Below are 22,092 nucleotides of genomic sequence, written 5' to 3'. Positions count from 1 at the left end.
GAAATAGCCAGACATCTTTAGAACCCGCCAATCCCCCTCACTGACGAACCCATCCCTTACCTAGTAATTAATCCACAGCCCACAAATGCTCCCCAGTGGTTAATAACATTCACTCTCACGAGCAAGCTCGTTTAAAGAGCGACCGGGACAGGAGTGTGGGGACCACCTGCAACTTCCACCCGAGTGCACATTGTACGTCATCATACCTGAAGGCGACCCTCCTATCAACGCAGGCGTGCACCAAGAGTGGTATGGCTAAAGAATGACGTTGTCCATTAGTGTAAATCAAGCTCAGGCCGGCAGTTTGACCTGGTGGATGAAATCCTTATGGTTAGGAAGGTCGGCTGGCTAGGATATTCTCCTAAATCTTCAAGCGGCGATGGGTGGTGGTAAATATTAGAATTCCCCGCTTCATAAGCAAACTACTACATAGATTGATTCCTGTGTAAACAGAATGTGTAAGATTCGAGGCTCCCACTGGGCTTCTTTTAATCGGTCCTTGACGATACTACAGAGGGCTTGCAACATGGCGGACCAGGCCTCAACCCAGTAGCTCAGCCCGCCAGTCCCTTTGTTCACAAAAACCGTTTCGCTCCTCTTTCGTGCATGTCGGATGTGGAAAGACTGGCTGTGCTTGCAGTCAACTCTTCTTCTGATCCCCTAAAGATTCGCTGGGGAGAGACTTTGACCAAACCCACCATCATAGTTGACGCTGCCGGGCCAGACAGTCTTCGTTCTATTCTTGGAACATAGCAGGAATCAAAAGAAACTGGATAATGAGGACTGGCTGAACTTATTAGTAAGCATGACACGATATGCTGCCAAGAGACTCGGGCCCTTGAGGATTTTTATGTGGATGGGTTTCGATCCTTCTGCGTGGCCGCCACGCCATCAACGTCAGGCAGGCAGAAGGGGGAGGGGGTTAGGTGTATTCATTCTTTTTATTTAGAATAAGCAATTTGAAAGTTTTAAAGGTGCTGTGTACCCCCTGTTGCCAAGTTTTGCGAAAATGCCATTTCTTGGATGTTTTATTAATTAACTTGTCATTTCTTTTGTTTATTTCTACAAATAATCCTGTCGATCTGATAAGTGAACTGGACTAATTTTTTTATCTAATTATTGCGAGACTGTAGTATTCTCATGTCATGGTATTTCTCCTATGTTACCCTTTCTCTAGCTGCTCCGCTGTATCCATCAACAGTCCCACCAGGAGCAGCCTGCGAGCTGCTCAGCCACATCCATCCAACTGTCACTCTGCTCCAGTCATCCAAGCATTCCCCACTCAACCCACGCACCAACATTCCACTCAGAACACTCACACAGGCTGAGCAGCTAGGGACAAGTCAACATAAGAAACAGATGGCAATGGGAGATTACTACAGAGAGATACCCAGAAAGGGGGGGGGGGGGGGGGGGGGCAAGTCTCTGGACAGGTGATTTTAATATTTCTACTTGCCCTGTCAGAGGTGATCAGGTTGTGGGGTTATGGATTGGCAAGTGGAAAATGTAATATTTTATTCAAACGCCAAATGGATCTGCACTGAACCAGGTGATAACCAAACCGTCTAATTTTCAGTTCAGATTCTTTTTTTTTTTAAGGAAGGTGATTTTATTCTGCCTACTTATACAAGGTAGCGATCTACAGCAGATTTTGTGTTTTCCCCTTTCCCCATACTTTCAGGATCCTTATATTTTTTCCTCCATAATCAGTGGCCATTATCCTATCGTTGCTAGCTTAAAATGTCCTTTGTTCAAATCTCAAACGTGCAGTCTTGCCCCTGGTCTTCATGGTATTCAACACAGATGGGCAATTGTGGATCATGCAAAATTCTTTGAGAGCTTAATCACACTAAACTTAGAAGAAGTGATGTTCTGTCTATCTGAGGAGGCATTGGTTGGGGAAGTTCTTGAGTTTTAAAGTTCTCTGTAAACACACTTCAAGCATGCTGGTTGCCAGGAAAAAGCAAATGGCAACCCCCTCCCCATTTAAATGGTTTCATGCTTGCGCGGTTGCTTTAAAACAGCTAAAAAAAAAAAAGTTTCCAATGCATCACACAGTAATGTTGAGGTTAGCTATGCTATGGCCGTATATAAATCCACTCTAGATAAGAGGAAACAGGAGGTCGGCATGGGAGGATTTGCAAGCTGTTTCTGAACTTCGGGACTCCAGGGCTTTTGCGCAGTGATGACAATCAGCCAAGAATTTAATGTCATACCCCGAACAAGAGTGGGTTGATCACTTTTCTAAATTATTTGGCCACGACTCTCCACCCCACGTTCCAGGTGAGCACCCCCCCCCCCTCTTCTGTCGAAATTCTAGCACCAAGTAATTCTATTGAAGTTAGCGTAGTAACTAGAGGCCATAACAAAATAATGTGCAGAAAAGGCGCCAGGGCTAGATGGAGTGCCCGTTGATATTTTCAGACAGAAACCTACTTTTTGGGCACCCCTGCTGACCAAGGTTTATCATGCAGTGATAAGAGGTGATATCCCCAATTCCTGGAAGAAATCGATTATCTTCCTAATATATAAAAAAAGGAGGATAGAAATGGTCCAACCTGCTATCGACCAATTTCCCTCCTGGATTCCTCTGTAAAGATCAATGGAAAACTTTAAAAGATTGGGCTGTGGAGAAACATTTCTAAGAGAAACACGGCTTTCGGCAAGGGGTTGGGACAGCTGAGCAAACCCCAAATCTTTTTCTATCTGGGAAAATATCCAAGCAAGGGGAGAAGCACTCTATAGGACCTTTAGGGACCTCTGGGGCGTTCAACCCGATTGACAGAGATGAGTAATGGCTGGAAGTCATCTAGTTCTACATTACGAGGATGCCGCAGTTTTAATTATGTGCAATGCAAATGATTTCAAGCCGGAGAGGGGTTATATTTGAGAATAAACCACCAGAAATTTCATATTATCTATGGACCTCAAACAACCAAAGAAAAACACACACAATCCCGCGCCCCCCCCCCCCCCCCCCCAACCCCTACCCCCACCCCAAGACCTACAGCTTTTGGCAGACTTGACAGAATCATTCAAGTATGTCTGGTAAAAGTTAAAGGTAGTTCAGATTGGAAAACAGCCAAGCACCTGCCCCACAATGGCATCTGTAACATATACATGAATGAAAGAAAAATAAAACTAGTGCACAAATATACACTTTCAGAAAATAAATAACGAACCCCACACTTCACTAGCATCTCACTCAAGTGCCTCACTCAGAGGACTGCAGCCTGAGAAGCACTGCACATATCACAACACAGGTGGAGCAGACAAAGTGAAGAGAGGCTGTCCTTCCTCTGTCAAGGCTCCGTAAACTATGGTGGCCATTATACAATAAGGTCAAAGCTAATGTTACAATACGAGTAAAAATAAGAAACAAAAACAGCTGCAACAATTGATTCATTGTGGTCCAACCAGCAACGCTGATAAAAGTGTAGACACAAAAATAGACAAGGTTTGAGTAGCATGATGGTTCCCTCCCAAAGTATTGCACGATTACTCAGATTTTAAGAGACATCTTAAGGTTATGCTCTCTTCATCTGGCACAAAACAGGAGGTCAGCCATTTGAAAGTCATCTAAACATGCTACCAAACTGCCAAATTTCATTTAAATCTGTACCAAAAAGTGTGAAATGTATAAGCAAATAAAAAATAGAATCCTTCAAACCCAGCCTGAGCTTTTTCAAAGAATAGACTCAAGAATTACTTAACGATTTAAGCCAAATCAAGCAAAGAACCTCCACTGTAAAGTTCTACTTTTATAAAGTTTGCCATAACACTGCTCAGTGTGCTGCTAATGAGAATTAAAATGCAACAAGCTAACTATTCACACCTGTTTTTAGGTTTCGCCTGAGCCAGCGCATGCGCTGCTCTGCGAGACATTTAGTGTGTGGGCTTTAAAAACTCGACCACAGCTTTTTGGCTGCCATAGAGTGTGAGGTTACGCGCACAATGACTAGCAGAGGCGCCATCTGGCTTTCCTCTCTCGTCATGGTGGGCGCACATCGCACACCCCTCGCAGCAGCTTTCACTTTTGTCGCTGTGCGTGTACCACTCATGTGCGTTTTTTAAATTTTCTTTTACTGTGCGCACACAACTCCCGGGCTTATGCTTTGTAAATGTTGAGCAAGAAAGCTCGTGCAATGTTGAACCCTCCATGTACATTGGTTTAGAACTGCTTCTAGCACACCTAGTGCATGCACAAGTCCGTGGTTTTGTAGAACACCTTCTGCAGTCCTGTTTGTAGCCATGCTTCCTTTACGTGTTGGTATGTTTACACACACACAATAGTAAGTCCTGGCATGCAGCGTCCTGCCTTGTACAGGCCTGGACAGGGAAAGGTTCTCTTGGCGCTATAGCATGCTGTACTGTTCAGAACGGCATGCCTCGGTGATTCATTTGAGCCCATCTGTTCCCCGATGCTAAAGCATGCAAATACTGGTTGGACAAACATGCACAGACTGACTGTGTCGTGTATCACAGCAACAGGCATCTATTTTGCGCTTCTTATGCCCCTTGTGAACCTAGTAGCAGCAGAGACCCCTGCAGTTTTCAATGTAAAAGTTTTGTTTTCGTGCATTCATTCATGCCGCAGTTGGACTTATTTCCACTTTCCCATTCATTCTTAAGCGCCTCTCCTCTCTACTCCACCACCCCCTCCTCCTCCTCCTCATTCACATCCCGGCACCCTTCTGCGTAGCCTATTGATGCGTGCCCCCCTCCTGCGCTCTGAGATAGCAGGGCAGCAGCTGATGCTCCCGGCCACTGAACGAGAAACGCCACGGCGGGAGGCTGCTGCTGACAAACTAAGGTGGTGTGCATGTTTTGAGGTAGAAACCCGGGAAGAAGACTCAACCATTCCTCTTTCCGAGCTTAGTGACTTGAGGACTGTACATTTGTTTATAGCGTCCTCTATTATTTATAGCGCTTAGGGACAGTAGAGGTATTTTGCACTAAATAAAAAATTAAGTTACTTGTTTTAGTGATCTTGGTCTTAAAACACAACTTAAGCTATTGGGTCACGCGTGTCCACCTTCATCTTCAGAAATTTAATAGCAAGTGGAACTGAAACCAGCGGTGTGCGCCACCCGCCAGCATATCCTTGTTTCATGCATGAGGCCTAGTGCGAAGGCTGCGTCACCGAAGCTTTTAGACGCCGTTTTGCATTCTTCATGCCCAAGCTCCCTGAGAGTCGTGCCGGTGAAGAATTACTGCTCTCCTCCCAAATTTTGTTTTAGAGCCCAGAGTTCACATTTCTGGAATTCCTCAATTCCCAGAGAGAAAGGGGAGGGGCGGCGGGCCGACCGAGAAGGACGTGGCTAAGTAGTGTAACCCTAAGAAATGCTTTTGTTTGAATTGCTCTTGCGGTGGGCAGTGCATGCAGCAGCTACCTGAGACTAACGTTCAGTTACAAGTGGACCCTTCGAGCTCCAAAGCCAGTAACAGTTTGTTTTATGTAGCGTCTTAGTCCACAAAATCAGGGCTCTGAGCACTTAACAGCAGTATGTGAATTGAGAGCGGCGGCAACATAAGGCATTGGCAAAGCCTGTAGGCCTCGCACCCAACTGAAAGCTCATCCTAATTGTTGAGTTGTTAGTTCATTTTGTGTGACGCAGTGGATGGGCGAATGGGCAAATTCAGTAATGAGCCAGTATGTCCAGGCTCTTGCCACATCTCATCCACTCACTTATCCTCGCTATCATTAGGCTGTTAATCTAACCATTAACTCATTCTTGCATTAATCCAGCGGTCCATCCTCAATAACACAGACTAACTCAGCAGCTGATGAGGCATGGGCAGTTGTAAGGTAGACTTATTGATGCAGTTGTAAGGTAGACTTATTGATGCTATCAATGCTTGTTTTAACAATTGGCATAGCCAATAGGTCTCGCCATTGGGACCTTATAAGTGTTTAGCTATGCAACCGCTGATGTTGCACCAAGGATATTGTGCTGGATAACTAAACACTTATATGGTCCCAAAAGCGAGACCTATTGGCTATGCCAATGCTTGTTTTTGTCTGCCTTCTGAGCTGCTCTATGCGGCATTTATAAACTAACCCAGATTTGTACTTTTTATTTCTAACAGATTTGTCAAAGGGTGCCAAAGTATTAAGCAATCAAAAACCACCTTTTTCATGGAAACTCAGACCTATCCTCAACTACAGAATCCTTACCATCAACTCTGGTATTTATAAATCTTAAGGTCATGGCCCAAAGCTCCCTCCTAGTAGGAGACACCCTCTCCATACCTGAGGAAGATGAAGATGGCTTTACGATAGGACACACCATCGATTTCATCATAGTAATCCAGGAAGGGCTTGATGGCATCAATGAGTCCAGGGTGGAGTTTATCCATCTCATCAAATATGAAAACAGAACGTGGGCAGGCACTGACATTTCCTCGGATCCACATCTGAAGTTGGTCCTGCAGAGAGGGTGGAAGGTCATTCACAGCAACGCATAGAGGGAGCTGTGCGCTTTAGAAATGCTCATTATATTACCATCCCAGATCCAGCTGATGGGCGACTGGAAAAACGTAAACCAACCCAATCCATAGCCTGATGCAGCAAGAACATAAGTGGTATATATATGTTTGTTGCCCAATCAACAGCACAGTGACAAGACCGGGACCACAGAATTGCTAGTTTTCCACCCCAGATGTTATGCTCATTAGAGAACAGGGAGTTAAAAATATGTTTTTGTTACCGGATTGTTCATTTTAATAAAATGAAACATGCAAAGCACGGAATTGTATCTAGGTATATAAAAAGATTGTTATACAACGTATTTCCCTACGGTTTGTAATTTCTGTTGTATGACTCGTTTTCTGCAGAGATGGAGTGGATTGGGAACCACCATGGCTTTGAAGCAATAAGGTGGGCATAGCCCCCAGTTTGAGGCATAAGGATGTGGTGGCAGTAGAGATGGAGTGGGATTGGCATGGCCCTTCATTCAGGAGGAATTGGACTGGCATGACCCATCCTCTGTAGGGATCAAGTTAGCATGGCCTGAAGAGAAAAGTAGATTTACTGTTGCAAAACCTCAACAGAATTAAACCAGATGTGAACTGCTGCACCACTACTTGCCTTGTACTTGGGAACGAGGTTGTCGTGTGGAAAGTGCATGGCGGACACAAATACATGCACAAACTTGCTGTTCAGTCCCTGTGGGTAAATGTGCTCAGCGATGATCTTGCTGACGTAGTTCTTGCCGGTTCCGGTCCAGCCATGCAGAGACAGTGTCAGAGCTTTCTTTGGGTCCTGGTTGTTCATGAAGCCCTTGAGTGCTTGGAGGATCACTTTCTTGGCCAGGTGCTGTCCGAACAGCCGCTGCTCTAAAGCAAGCTGTAGAGCTAGACCAGAACAAAGACAAAATAGGTCAATGACAAGCTTTGCTCTTCTCTGAGTTTATGAATAAAATGTTTTTTTTGTACCAACATTTAGCAGTGAAGACATGGGGTTGCATGGTTTCAAATGAGGAAAATGAAAAGCACTCCTTGTAGCAAATAATATGTGACACAACCGGGTATCTGGGGTACAGGGCAGTGAAGAGTTACTAGCTTCAGTTGCATCAGCTGGAGTGGTTCACCGCTGGCTGTCCTGGTGCCCCAGGAACACAGTTGTCACACTGGTGGGTGAGCGGTGTTGATCACTAGACTTCAGACTCAGTGGGCACCGATACCTGGCAGATAACACTGGAAAGAAAGCTGAACTGCAGGACCAGTCCATGGATGAACTAAAGGAAATGTGTGCTGACAAGAGGTGGAGGGTCACATGGTTAAGGACAGGGAACACTTGGTTAGCCACATAGCAAAATGCTTGGAGGGAGAGGGCAGTGCAGAGTGAAGATAAGGTGGAAAGATTTCAGGAGAGCACTTTAGTGCAAGCTTCCCCTAGACGTGTTTCTCCCCCAATTTCTAGTTAACTTTCCCCCTGCCCTAGGATGCACCTCCATTTAGGGTAGGGTAGGGCGGCGGGGGACTGACCTAGCAGAGACAAACTCCAACTGAAATCCAAGAAGTTAAGGATTATCGGAGAAGGGAATTTGAGTGTGAGTAACAAAGGATGGCCCATCAAGCAGATGAGATGCAGCAAAAGGAAAGACAAGAAGGGTGTGCTTGGAAGGAGAAGGAAAGGGAGAGCGGGAGACAGCATTGGATATGGAACAGATTGCCCTGGAGGAAGAAGCGCAGGTTGGCTGCAGAGAAAGACATCAGCTCTGGTGATATGGAGTCCCCCTCCAAGTCCAGGGCAGCACACTGATTTAAATGTCCAGTATTTGTAAAGCATGAACAATTACCCGAGGGTGTCAAGGCGCTGGGGGCCGTCGGGAAGATTAAGCAAGCTATTGGCCAGAGTCACATGGTGCTGGGCTGATCTAGCACCGGGGATTGAACGGTGAGCCCCCAGGTTCCGGAGTCAGCTGCCCTGGCTGCTGCGCCACACCTCTTCCCTGTACCGGTAGTGCTACATGTATTTTCACATTGTGAGATTGTGGTGACCTTTGACTGAATTAATTTGCACTGACACTATTTTAAATGTACAACATAATTGTTGTGCTCTTTCATGATTTTATACCGTCTCGCAGCTTCAGAGTACGATGTTTTAATTTCTTCTAAGTACAGAGCAAAAGAGCCTTGCTGGAACAGATCGTGTGGGATGTGCATTTGAGACACAGGACATCCCTCTCACACCAAGTCAAAACAGAGTTTTGGCTGGCTTCAGTCTTGGCCTTGGAACAGACCAGTACAGTCAGTCTTGGTTTCGCAATAGATAAAGGGAGGGGGAATTTCTAGAAGTCTCTCTCCACGTTTAGTATAAGGTATTAAAGAAAGAAAATCTTGGCGCTCATACAGAATATCACTCGTGAGGTGGACACACCGTCACGGGGCAAGTTTTTATGTCCCATTGAGACTTCTGGATGACCGAAAGGGCTTCCCGGTCAAGCTGACCGGGATGCTGAGCTGTAAGATCTAGGAGTTTCCTTGCTCTGTGATGCTTTCATGTTGTGCTCTTTGTAACTGATACTTTCATTTGACAGAGTTTATTCCTGCTGCAGTGCTTTTTTTTGCATTGGACGTCTATTATTATTATCTGCTTATGTTTTGCTTCCTTGCATTCGACTTGTGACTGTTCAACTATTTTTTTATTTTTTATTTTTTAAAACCTTTATTGTGCAGAAATAGCGAACAAATACGGGCCCACAACCATCCGGCCAGCCTCGATGACATTGTAAGCACATTTGCGAGGTAGACAAATCCCAGCAGTATCGCAATACAAGTTAACAATCAGTCCGAGTTACACTGAATATCATTGAACTGCCGAGAAACAGGAGGTATGAAGGTTAATTTAAAAAAAAAATTAAATATACTATAGAGAATAGAGACTAAGAAGGATCAGGGACCAAACAACCCATCTAGAACCGGAGCGGGCAACTTCCACCAGCAGGCATTAAACAAGCAAAAACATAGTCGATGTAGCGGCACAAAGCAACATAAGGATAGATCATGACAAATCATGCTGCGTGCCGATCGTCAAACCCCCCCACCTAACCACCCCACCGATCCAAAGAAAGAAATAAGAGAAGATCAGGAGTCAAAAAGGAAGAAAAAATAAGGCCCATAGAACTGAAGACAAAAAGAAGCCCCTCCCCCCACCCCACACGCATGCAGAGGCTACGGCTTACCCCCCCCCCTTGCAGTGTGCCTGTCGCCCAAAAAGAGTACCCGAAATACAGGCAAGAAAGAAAAGGAAGAAAAGAGAAAAAGGAGTCACATAAGAACCGAAAGAAGGGCCAAACATGTGTGCTCCCGGTCTCCCCAGCCACGCATACATCCTCCACCCCATGAAACAGAAGCAAAAGTAGCAAATAACAGTTACGAGTGCAAATGGGGAGAGTCATCACATATTGCGCATCCGAATTAGGTACATAAGCATTCCAACCCTATTCTCCGTCAGCCAGTAAATCACAACTACAAAGGGAACCATCTAGCCCTGGCCTGATTGTGGATGCCTCCCGAAACATGCCCCCTGGGAAAAGCCAGCCCCAACCGATACAAAGGGACAAAATGGCCACGAACGGGAGAGGAGAGGCACGTAAATACAAAATGGACGTCGCCAGTCACCATTAGTTCCGTCTTCCTCAATGAATAGCGCCCCCAGGTTCGCCCGATGGCACAAGTTCTACAGTAGGGAGAACGGAGTCCGCAAAGAGATTGCAGGCGAGGGGGCTAGTAGCTGCATAAGAGGGGCCCGAGTCAATAGTGGTGGTAAAATGGACAAGGACTCATTCCTCGGAGGAGGGAGAAACATTGTAGCACAGTTAGAGCTGGCGGACGGCCATCCGCAGGCGCCAGTACAATCAATCAGAGACAATCCACTCCCCGCTGCGACCATGTGGAAACACTGTAGCCCCTTCAATCACCGGCAAAGGCTAATCCATACGTTGCTGGGAGCAGGCCCGCCGTGTCCGCCCCAGTGCAAACGCGATGTCATCAAACTTCTTACCCAGTACACGGGAGCCATCTTCCAGCGCAGACCGTAGATCACAAAGGGCAGCTAGGACGGCCCCACAGGATAGTACAGACTGCGGTCCCCCCATCTCAGCATCACGAGAGGTCTCATGCAATCCGTCCCACAGCTCAACACCAGTCAGGGTATTGCAGTCCCGGGGCAGGGTTAAGCGATCCTCCCCATTCTGTGAGCCATCGGACATGTCCATCCCGTCGGAAAAGCAATGGGAAAACTGGGGCGAGAGCGGCATGGGCAAGCTGCAGTCTGAGCCACTGATGCTAGCATGGCCCACTGCCAGTAAACGACCCTTACAGAGAGCCATCTCGTCTCCGGCGCAGAGCTGGGGCAAATCCAGGAGTGGTCCGCCGATGTCGGGCAAGATCAATAATGGAGTCTGCACGGCACACCTCCAGCGCTCAACAAAGAAGATGCATGCACAGTGGGCCCCCTCCTCGCAAGCGTGCTGCAATCGCATTGTGCGAGAAACAATGTCGGAGCAACTAAATCCGGTCCCTGTCCCCTTCAGGAGGCAACGCTTCCCAACAGCCGGCACCGCCTGGGCCAATCTGGCCGCTGTTGATCCATCAGAGTCCGGCGGCGCACGGCGGCACAGGTCACGGTTCCAGGGCTGCGGAGGCCGCCAGACGGCTTCGCAAATATCTCCGGTCACCAGGCAGGCAGAGACCTCGGGTGAACGTGAGCGATGTCAGCGCGTCTTCACCGGCTAGTGATCAGGATTTCGGTGCGGGGCTCAAGGGCTGGCGGAGCCGGGAGCCTACGCTTCTGCTCCGGTCGCCATCTTGGCTCCTCCGACTGTTCAATTATTATTTGCGTGTTTTACCATTATTATCTGCTTGTGGTTTATCTCATGCATTTGAATTTATGAGCGTTTCATTATTACATGCTTGAGCACATACATCTATATATATTAGCACGTTGTATTCCTGGTTTCATTTGACATCTGTGAAAGTCTGTTAGAGAATGATGCATTGATAAAACCTCAACCTCTATTTTGAAACTGCATTTTGATTTGCCTCAGTGTTGAGCCTTCTTTACAATGTGCGTTTTCTTCTTTTACCGACTGCCTTTTCTTGGGAGGGCTGAATTTCTTTTACTTAGGAGTGTAAAGCAAAATGTTACCCATCCTCAAGAAAGGAATGAAGTTATGATATGTTATCCGGATTTGTAGAGCGCACAGATGTCCCAGCAAAGGGGCGTCCTGGCGCTAACAGGACAGAAAACCGGACAAAAGCAATACCAGGGACAAACACAACACTAGGAATCCAAAGGAAAGAGAAAGGTTAACAGCCTTCCTGAAAGCCAAGAGTCCGTCAATCGCACGGATATGGACGGGAAGAGAGTTCCATAGTCTAGCAGCAAGCACTCTAAAGGAGCGGCCGCCGGTCCTAGACCTCTTGAAGCGTGGAACTGTAGACAGGTGTAATCCTGAGGACCTCAGAGACCGCGTAGGGGCATATGGAGAGATGAGATGCTCCAGGATCTGAGGAGAAGAGTGTTTCAGGATTTTAAACGAGAGGCAAAGACAATTAAACTTAATTCTCTGAGCAACAGGGAGCCAGTGGAGCTTATGATTCGTTTTTTTGGCCGAGCAGTATCTTGGTAAGCCTACCAGAGCCCTGGCGGCAGTGTTCTGAACGCGTTGAAGTCTAGAGAGTTCAGCCCGAATAGCTCCAAGCAAAAGAGAACTAGCGTAATCCAACCTAGACAAAATCGTAGCTTGTACTATAAGCTGTCTGGTGGGAGCATCAAAGAATTTAAAAATGGATCTGAGCTTGCGAAGAGTCCCGAAACACGTAGCGGCAACTTTTTTAGTATGGGTGACAAAGCTAAGTTTAGAATCAAGCCAGACCCCTAGATTTTTAACCTCAGTAGCAAGGATGGGGATGGGACCGAGCTCAGATGGCTACCAATTGTCACCCCAGAGATGACTGCTTTCCAACAATGAGCACCTCGGTTTTTTTGGCGTTCAATTGAAGGTAGTTGTCCGTCATCCAGCGGACCACTGAGATTAATCCCTCACGGAACTTAGCTGCCTCAAGGTCAGAGGCCCCACTTATTGCAACCGCCAGCTGCGTGTCGTCAGCTTAGGATACCATAGTCAGGTTCCAATGCTTGGCGACAGCAGCTGCACATAGAGGTTGAATAAAGTGGGGCTAAGAGCTGATCCTTGCGGGACTCCCTGGACAATAGGATACGGTTTAGATTCAAAAGGTGGAGTGGCAACCTTGAAAGAACGACCAGATAGAAAAAATCGGAACCATTCAAGTGCCACGTTGTCGACACCTGCCTCAAACAAGCGCTGTAATAAAATAGCGTGGGAGACCGTGTCGAACGCGGCACTGAGATCAAGAAGCACTAGTGCCGCAGTATGACCAGAATCTACCAATGTACGTAGATGTTTAACCATAGAGAGTAACACAGTCTCGGTGCTGTGGCCGGGCCGAAACCCGTTCTGCGAAGGATCTAATATATTGTCAGAATGAAGATGGTATTGACATGGGCCTCGGTCAGTTTAGCTACCTGCGGGAGAAGGGAGATGGGACGGTAATTCTCCAGTTTCAGTGGGTCCAGGGCAGGTTTTTTTAAGATGGGAATCACCTGGGCCTGTTTCCAGGTACCCGGGACCGAGCCTGAGGACAACGATAAATTGATACGGTCACGTAAAGGAGGGAGGCAGAAAGGGGCAGATTCTCTGAATTAGGCAGGTCGTAAAGGATCCATTGGAGAACCTGATTTAACTTTCATTACAAGTTTATAAAATTTCTCCATCGAAAGCTTTGGAAGATAAGTCAAAGACATGGTGGTTTTCGAGGCAGATTCCTGTTTCTCCAATGGCCTGGTAGAACCGGGAAAGGAGCGGTAAATGGCCTCCACCTTTTCAACAAAAAAAGCGGCGAGAGCCTCACAATGAGAGGAGGAACAAATCTCAGCAACTGGGGCTCTACTGACTGAGATCCTTAAGCCCCTTGAATATTAATTTAGTCGGGTTAGAGCTGGTACTAAATTCAAGAGAGAAGTAGGCAGCACGTGCCTTACAAAATCGCTCTATGGTACTTCTTAATCCTAGCAAGGTACTGAGTTTTCCTTTCAGGCTGATATGACTTACGCAGGCTCTTTCAGCTTGTTTTCAAGATTTTTTTAGGAGCCGAAGCGAGTCATCGTACCAGGGGCTGGATTCGGAGCGCCGATGCTTACTCTCAGCAATAGGAATCAACCTGTCAAGGGCTTTAGTCAGCCAATTACAAAAGAGATCGTAACCAGACTCCGCATCAGTAAAAGGGCCCAGAGGATGAAGACTAAGAAGCTGATGGAAATCGGCCAATTTCAGTTTTTTCCAGGGACGTCTGAAAGTGACAGGAATAGGGGCTTTAAGGGGAGAGTCATTAAGCATAAGGTGTAGCTCTATTAAATGATGATCAGTCCAGGACATGGGCCTAGAGGGCAACACCTTAGCCATAGTTAGGTTTGTAAAAATAGGGTCTAGAATAGGACCACCAACATGGGTGTGGTGATTAACTAGCTGGAGAGCCTCCAAGTCGGCGAGAGTACTACTAGCCGCAGGGGAGTGGGGGGAATCAAAGTGGAGATTTAGATCACCCACAATACTAAAATTGGCAGCTCTTAAAGCCAATGAGCTGACAGCATCAGGAAGAGCTGCCCTAAAGGCAGCGTCCGGACCCGGAGGCCAGTAGATAAATAGGCCAGAGAAGGTGAATTTCAAGTCTTTGAAAGGATGCCAGAGAAGGGCAATCTGACATGAGCATTTGAAGGATACGCCCATTAGACTGAAGCCAGCCCAATCCTTAGAGGGTCTGTGAGAATAATAAGGCAGTTAAAATAGCGTGTGCTCAAGCCAGTGTTTGCTCAAAGAGACTTCATCAAATCACATGTTTTTACAAGGCACATTGCCGGAAGAGAATCGTACTTTCCCATTATAAAGGCGCTAGTGTGTAATGTGCAATTAAAACTGAAACCAGCATTTATCCTTTTTCCAGAAAGATGGGGGGGGGGGGGGGGGGGGGGGGGGGGTCTGGAACTCACAGCGCCCTCCCTTCTCCGGGACTTCTGCCCATGAGATGTATCCTGTGCGCTTGGTTCTGTCCTCACGCGGGTATGTACTGGCGTCAAAACTGCGTACGTACATTAAGAAGAAGACGGTGATGGCATGCATTCAGAGGAATCATATATTAGATTTAAAAATCGATGACATGCTTTGAACTAAATTAAAAACAGCGATCGCTGTGTTACATTTAGGGCTAGGTTTGGGGTAATTAATAATAATTCAAAGCGATTTAAAACATAAAATTGAAGAAAAGGTCAGTAAATTAAAAAAGCATGTAACATTCACGGCTTTAAATAAAACAATTGCGTATCAATTAAAAAAGTAAAATAAGTTGAGGTGGGTAAGTGGTTGAGGTAGCGTTAAAAAGTGCCTGGAGGCTCTGGAGATGGTATGATGAAGGGGCTGTCGATACAGCAACTGCTACGGATTTCAAAGGCTGCCTGGCTCCCAGTCGATAGACTGGCTAACTTAAGCATTTGAGTTGAATGTAGGTAAAACAGACCATATTTGTATTGCACTTTTAAAGTGAATTTTATTTGGGACAGTTAATGCTAGGTGCTAATTTAATAAATAATGCTATTTGTTTAATTTACAATGAAAAATTAGGAAATACCGAATGAGCCTTCAGCTTTTGAAGGTGGAAACTTGCAGGTTAAGCTGATAAGTGTGAATCCTTTGACCAATCTCACCAGAATGGTAATGCCTCAGCGCAGACTGCAGCACACAGCGCAGCCTAGAAGAGAGGCAAGCTGCCTGAACTTACTGAATGTGTCCGTACTGGAGGCGCTTTAAGACCCTTGTGCTGTCACTCTCAGTAGCGAGAGGAAGGGGCACTACGGTAGAGGGTAGGCGCTGGCTCAGGCGAGACCTAAAAAGTGACTTAAGCGTTGCTGCCTTAACCCAGTGGTGACCGGGCCCGATCTGGTAAAGGATTTAATGTCACGAGACATAAAAACAGAATCCTTAGAAATGTGCGCTGCCGCTCCCCTACCCCTCCCCCCATCCCCCACCCGGTCGAGTGCGGAGGATCTGACTAGCTAGTCCTGCAGCATACGCAGAAGGAAGCGAACGGGACAGTACCACAAGAATATCCCAGAGTGCTAGTCAAATACTCGAGCAGTGGTCTGGAAAAAAAATAAATAAACATTCCAACTAAAAAGTGCACATGCACAAAATGACGAAGTTTTGTTTTTCTTTTAATTGAGTACATTTTCAAAAATGAACAAGAGGCTATGGGTACGTAAATCAATACTGCTTTCTTCTTCAGTCCACCCCCTCTGCTGACCGGCAGCCCCCTCTGTTAAATAAAGACTGACTGATGCTGACCCCGAGTTGCCTCTTAGCTGCAAAGAGACTTCAGTGCTGACCTGAAGCCACCTGTTTGCTGCGACAATCACTCTACTGACCGCAGTCCCCTCCGCTTCTGCACTGACTGTGCAGACGTCGGTCTCCCCTGAGTTCTTGCATGCTCTAGAATTTCACTGTCTCGGTTAAGACATCTGCTGAGTCAAGGGCTGCGAATAGTTTGTAAATGCTTAATAAAAACTTTCACCAGAGTTGGCATTTTTTCATCCCCGATTACTTTTGCTGCAATAACACGTCTTTTTTACTCACATTTTCATAAATAAACGAATTGTGCTTGATTACTATTTAAGCATTTTAAAGGAGTGCTGAAAGTTGAGGTGTGTTTTTGTGTTCCCTGGTAGTTCAGGAGGGCTGGAACTTTTGACCATATATTTAGTACCCTATTTTAACACACATTTTTCAAGTTTTCTGTGATGTTTATAATATGCCTGCCGACCTGCTTGTTTTTATCTCCCGGTTTTATTGCTGTGGATAACCCCGCCCCCCCATTTGACGCAGTTCGGCTGAAAAACTTCCTGCTATATTGCACAGCAGAACAGGCCCAAATATACAACGCGGGACACAATTACTTGTGTGCATATTGTTTTAATTTCTTATCATTGTATACCATTTAATGCTACCCACGATAAGAAAAAGGACAAAAGTAACGAGCGAGTGGGTGGGGGGTGTTGCTGCCGAGAGCACACGCAGCGTTTCCCTGGCAGGAGCGAGCAGGGGCACCATCTGTCTGCAAGTTAATTACAAACAGATGTTGCCAAAGCACCCTCCCGCAAGGGAATTGCAAAACGTGCACGCGTTGCCATTGAAAGTAATGCAAAGTGTGCATGTTTTTGGTCGAAAAAGGGAATCGATTTCAAGAGGTCTCCTCCTATGCAGCACATGCGCACTGCGTAGGAGAGACCTAACCAACTAATCTCTGAGCATCTTCAACTAGGGGAGCAGGGGGTGATGGAGGCACACAGACGGAGCAAACACTATGAAGTCCCCAGACTTTAGGGCCGCTAGTTGCAAACACTACAGGCCCAAAGGCCACTACTAATGACACCTTAAGTCCTGCTAAGGGTGCTTTTATGTTAAGGGGTGAATGAATCCTTAAAGATATCGGAACCCATGTAAGCAAGAAGAATGTTTCCAGCTGTAGTGGAAACAGAACATCTGGCTTCTGTTAACATGATCAGCCCTCCATAAGATGTGGAGGGTCGTTTAGGCTCCTCTAAGACTGGAGAGGAGCAATTATAAACTAACTAAACGAAAGGAACGCTGCAGCCTCAGCAGCGATGATTAAATAAATGCTAGTCTCCGATTTAGTCTTGCAGGAAGGTTCTGGCTTCTAGATGGTTTCAGTTCAGAGTCATCCTCCTGTTAGACATTCAGTCAGCTAGACCATGTACAAGTCTTCCATTAATCCTTACAGCTCCTTTCTAACAGGACTGTCCAGCTTCTCACTTCCAATGCATCACAACAATAGGAATCAAAGCTGGAATCTAGATCAAGGGAGATCAAGCAACACCTAAAATTCAGCACCTGGTTACGAATCCTTACAACGCTGAAGTGACATGGTTGCAGAAATGGAATGACTGACCAACCAAAGTTCTGCTTTAATGGAACTTATCTCCAAATCTAATGGAAGTGGACCTTTTATTTTAATCAGCAAGAACGAGAAAGAGCCTGGAGAGCTAGGGGAACTGAGAAAGAATTTGCCACTTAAGAGGTTAACATCAGGTGAAATCTACCACCTAAAAGGGAGATGCAGCAAAGATGGCCTGGTCCTGCTCTGCTACTTAAAACAGTTGTCAAAGCGAGGACAACCAAGTCTCACTCTGCCAGTTGAGAGATGGACAGCAGAGAGAAGGTCCACTGAGCGAGGAGAGCAAATACGCACTGTGATACGAAATAGAGACAGCAGACCAAAGAGAATATGTATATTTCTCTGTCCGGCTCAAGTGATAGAGGAGAGAAGATAAGCAAGTACTACTCTCCCAGACACCGATCACAGTCAACCCGATGTCAGGTCATTCTTTATTAGTTGCCCCGGAAAAACAAAAATGTGCTCAAAAGGGGGCATAGCTACCAAAACGAGAAAACTCTAAAATAGCCATACCAACTTCTTTTTATTAAGGCAAGTAGAACGGGTAGTGCATATGCCTTTAGCACATGCTGTGATAAAGACGTGATAATTACACATGGCAGAATTAATGATACACACATAAAGGGGGCGGGGATCTCTCCAGGAGGATAAATCTAAGTTTAAAAAATGGAAAGCATGGCAATCCTGCCCGCCACTCCCAATTCTAGAGGGAAGACTAATTTCAGGGAGTATGTACTGAGCCAAGGCTGTCAAGTTCACTAAGACATATCAGAGGTGAGAAAGCTGTCATGTGCACCATAGACCCAAAAAAATGTTGATGTAGGGAGACTACACTTGTAGATTTGTGTCTCAACGGACCACTTTCTTTTAGTTAACAGACGCCTACAACACACCCCACCCACAACATGATAGGCAAGGGACCCCAGTTAGGGAAGACGACGCAGGGATTTAATGGGGAGTCAATATGCAATTTCAAGCTATAAGTAGCGGTGCAAACGCCTGTACTAACATTTCTGCCACCACCACTCAAGGGGTGATATGGGTTGGTCTGGGAGTCCAATAGGAGACCCAGTGTACGAAGCCAACATAAAAGGTCTATAAATGTAGAAGCTGAAATGCAGCCTGGACTACGTAACCAGCACCTACCTCCCCGACTACTCCCATGACCAATCTCAACACCAAATCAGTTATGATTTTTTGATGTTTGCAAAGCACAATTATACCACCGAACAGCAGCATCAATACGCTGCTCACCCAGACAAACAATTTTTTTACTAAGAGTTCTCAAGTTTTCCCGGTCGATGTACAAGTACAAAATCAAGACCAGTTTTTCCCCATGCATACTGGTAGACGTAGTCCTGAATTATTAACGCTGAAAATAAAACCAGAAGCCCAGGAATGCAAAGTTAAAAACAAGAACGGGTCCTGCCTGGGACTGTAAGACTGAAGAATTCAGGTACCCCAACTTCTAGCCCTTTTAACTTCCAGCCTTACTTGCCAGCCGTGTTCTTCTCCCCCATAGCCATTGCCTTAGTTGCAGCCCTGCCATGTGTTCCATTGAGAGTTAAACTAACGCACTTTAAGGTGCATTTCCGCAGGGTCCGATTTATCCCGCAGGGTCCGATGTATCACGCAAATCAGATGAGCCCCGACAGCAGCTGCCAGAGCGCGCTTTAAATTTGAATCTGCAGAGTCCTTGCTACAGAGGAGGAGCCTGCCTGTCCCCCGCTACATAAGCTGCCTTGCACCAGTTTTGGGGACAGAGCACTTGAGCGTCTGAAGAGGGATGTGAAAATGCACAGTAAAGGGAGAGCCACTGCTGGTTATTTTCGAATGGAGGAGAGAGACGTGATGGGGGAGAGAAGGGTGTGATAAAGAGTAGGAGACGCGTATGAGAGAGACATAACCTATAGTCTCTGCTCGTATTAAAGCGTTACTCAAGTGTCACACTTAAGCATATGGAAAACACACAAATGCCACACAAGCAGCCTGACTGATAGGCACTACTACCACCAGAGGTGCAGCAGGAGCCCCATAGGCAGCACTCCGAACAGGGGTGCAGCACACCACTCCCCCCCCCCATTGGTGCAGCAGGAGCCCCCCAAGGGTGCAGCCCCAGCCCCACAGGCACCACTCCCCTCAGGGGTGCAGCCCCAGCCCCACAGGCACCACTCCCCCCCCCCCCTCCCAGGGGTGCACCACTCCCCCCCCCCACCCCAGGGGTGTAGCACTCCCCCCCCCCCGCCCCGCCCCAAGGGGTGTAGCACTCCCCCCTCCCCCGCCCCGCCCCAAGGGGTGTAGCACTCCCCCCTTCCCCAGGGGTGTAGCACTCCCCTCTCCCCCAAGGGCGCAGCACCAGCCAGCACTCCCCCAATGCAGCAGGAGCCCCACGTGCAGCACTCCCCCAGGGGTGCGCCCCCAGCCCCACAGGCAGCACTCCCCCCTCCCTCTTCGATGGGTGCAGCACTCCGCACTCCCCCCCCCCCCCTCTCCCCCCCCAGGGATGAAGCCCCAGCCCCACAGGCAGCACTCCCCCCAGGTGTGCAGCCCCAGCCCCACCACCACCACCATGGGTGCAGCACTCCCCCCCCCCTCCCCTCCCCCCCAGGGGTGAACCCCAGACCCACAGGCAGCACTCCCCCCAGGTGTGCAGCCCCAACCCCACAGACAGCACTCCCCCCAGGGGTGCAGCACTCCCCCCGGGATGCAGCCCCAGCCCCACAGGCAGCCCTCCCCCCAGGGGTGCAGCACTCCCCCCAGGTGTGCAGCCCCTGTCCCCTCACCGGTGCTGTTCAGCGCCCCCTCCTCGCAGCACTCCGTGAACCGCCCGCAGTAGAAGCGCGGGTAGGACAGGAAGCCGGTCAGGGCGGAGGCGGCGGCAATAGCCAGGCCCATGCTCACGGGCTCCAGGGTCAGGGCCGAGGGCAGCGCGAAGAGCAACACCAGCCACAGCCCTGGAGCCATGGCGAGACAGTTGGGGGACAGCGGACACCGGAAGGCGCTGAGCACTGCTTCCGCCCGGTAGGAAGCGGCTTCTTCCGCCCCGCGCCAGGATCACTTCCGCTGGAACGGGGTCACTTCCGCCTGGCGCTAGGCTTGTACCTAACAGACGCAGTGCGCACGCGCGTCCCGCGGAGCCTTATGCCGAGGAGATGCCTTGCCCACGCTCAAGGTAAAGCATGAAGGACACCGCACAGCCCGAAACAAGCCCCGCCCACAGAACGACAGGGGAAAGGTTTAATAACGGCAGGCATTAGCAATGAAAGAATATGTGTGTGTGTGTGTGCATAGCTGCCAAGGTTTCAGATTGCTATGTGTGACATTTTCATTTTTTCAGTGTAAATATGAGTGACATTTCACCGACTGTGAGTGACAATTCCTTGCGCGCAAAATCAAGCAATGAAAATGAGGGAATCATATAAATATGAGAAAGTACACCTATTTGAGCAATGGGATGGTCTTTAGGATCATGTGTTCAGCCACACGTAGTTAAGCTAAAAGGGTGTGGACCAGACTGGTGACCAAAAACTCTAAAAAATGATAAAACAGGCAATTGACTTTCTCCATGTATGCATGAAGGATCTGGAAAAACATCCCTGTATCCATCAGGACTACCTCAACACTGCTCCCACTGAGGAAAGAGTTGTAGAAGAGCATGACAGCACAATGTAGTAATATTACATGTCTCAGTCTTCACAGAAGCCAGGTACCTCTCCCATCACTCGCTGACTGTACTTGTGCCTTTGACCATGTACAGCACTCCACTTGTCTTTGTTTGTGCTATTAAAATAGCATATACTTAGAATAATCTCCCTTCACTGACATAGAACTTCAGAGTACACTACATGCACACGTACAAGAATGCAAACGTGTTGCTAAGTCATTTATGGTGACTACTAACTAGAATTTAAGAAGAGAAGCAATGTTAAATACAATAATCAAATTTAACAACCTTTTTATTTAAAAAGTAGCACTACAGATCTGGAATAACAATGTTGGAGTTATTTTAAAATAGTAATGTATTGCCAATGCACACTTAAACAAATGAAAAAGGTTTATTTGCTATCATTCTTGTACCGGAACTCAGTTCCAACAGTGCACCTGCCTGGAAACCCTCGCTGCCTGTGTATTTACTTAGCTCTAGCAGTTCCTAGAGGCCCTGGCTGCCTGTGCCGTAGCTCGGGTGTAAATGTCCGACCCCCCTTCCCCCCTGCTGCAGACAGAACACGACTGATACGGTGAAAGGCTTTAGAGCAGCCCTGTCTGCAATTGTGTCTTAAATTAAAGGAACAGATCTTGCTGTGCGTGTGCTCGGCTCAGCGCTGTGTGTGTGACAAGTTACAACAGACACACACACTACAAGTCTGAGGCTGCCTGGCGAATAAGTACTTAAAATACTAATGAACTTTACTTAAGTGCTGCTTTCAGAGGTGGAGGTCGGAGCCCAGTGAAAAACCTAAGGTGTCACGAGACAGAGAGCAGCTCTCCACTGCGGCCTGCAGATCATGAAAGCATTCTCAGATCATTCCTATCTTGCAG

The 22,092-nt window shown here is 47.4% G+C and overlaps 1 protein-coding gene across 1 annotated transcript in view; it reads right to left on the bottom strand.

Annotated features, from left to right (window-relative positions):
• The window catches only part of LOC147718023 (torsin-1A-like), a 33,969-nt gene extending 13,349 nt beyond the window's left edge, over window positions 1-20,620 (bottom strand). Inside the window, exons 1-3 of the mRNA XM_086924841.1 lie at window positions 20,337-20,620; window positions 7,091-7,356; window positions 6,254-6,429 (exon numbers count right to left, since the gene is read on the bottom strand). Coding sequence (XP_086780967.1) covers window positions 6,254-6,429; window positions 7,091-7,356; window positions 20,337-20,517 — 623 coding nt within the window. The 5' untranslated portion in view covers window positions 20,518-20,620. The remainder of the gene's footprint in view (window positions 1-6,253; window positions 6,430-7,090; window positions 7,357-20,336) is intronic.
• Between the last annotated feature and the right edge of the window lie 1,472 nt (window positions 20,621-22,092).

The sequence above is a fragment of the Lissotriton vulgaris genome, chromosome 5 (genome assembly GCF_964263255.1).
Source record: "Lissotriton vulgaris chromosome 5, aLisVul1.2, whole genome shotgun sequence".
NCBI classification, from domain to species: Eukaryota; Metazoa; Chordata; class Amphibia; order Caudata; family Salamandridae; genus Lissotriton; species Lissotriton vulgaris.
Note: the sequence above shows the minus strand (reverse complement) of the source record. Positions and strands in the feature narration are given on the sequence as shown.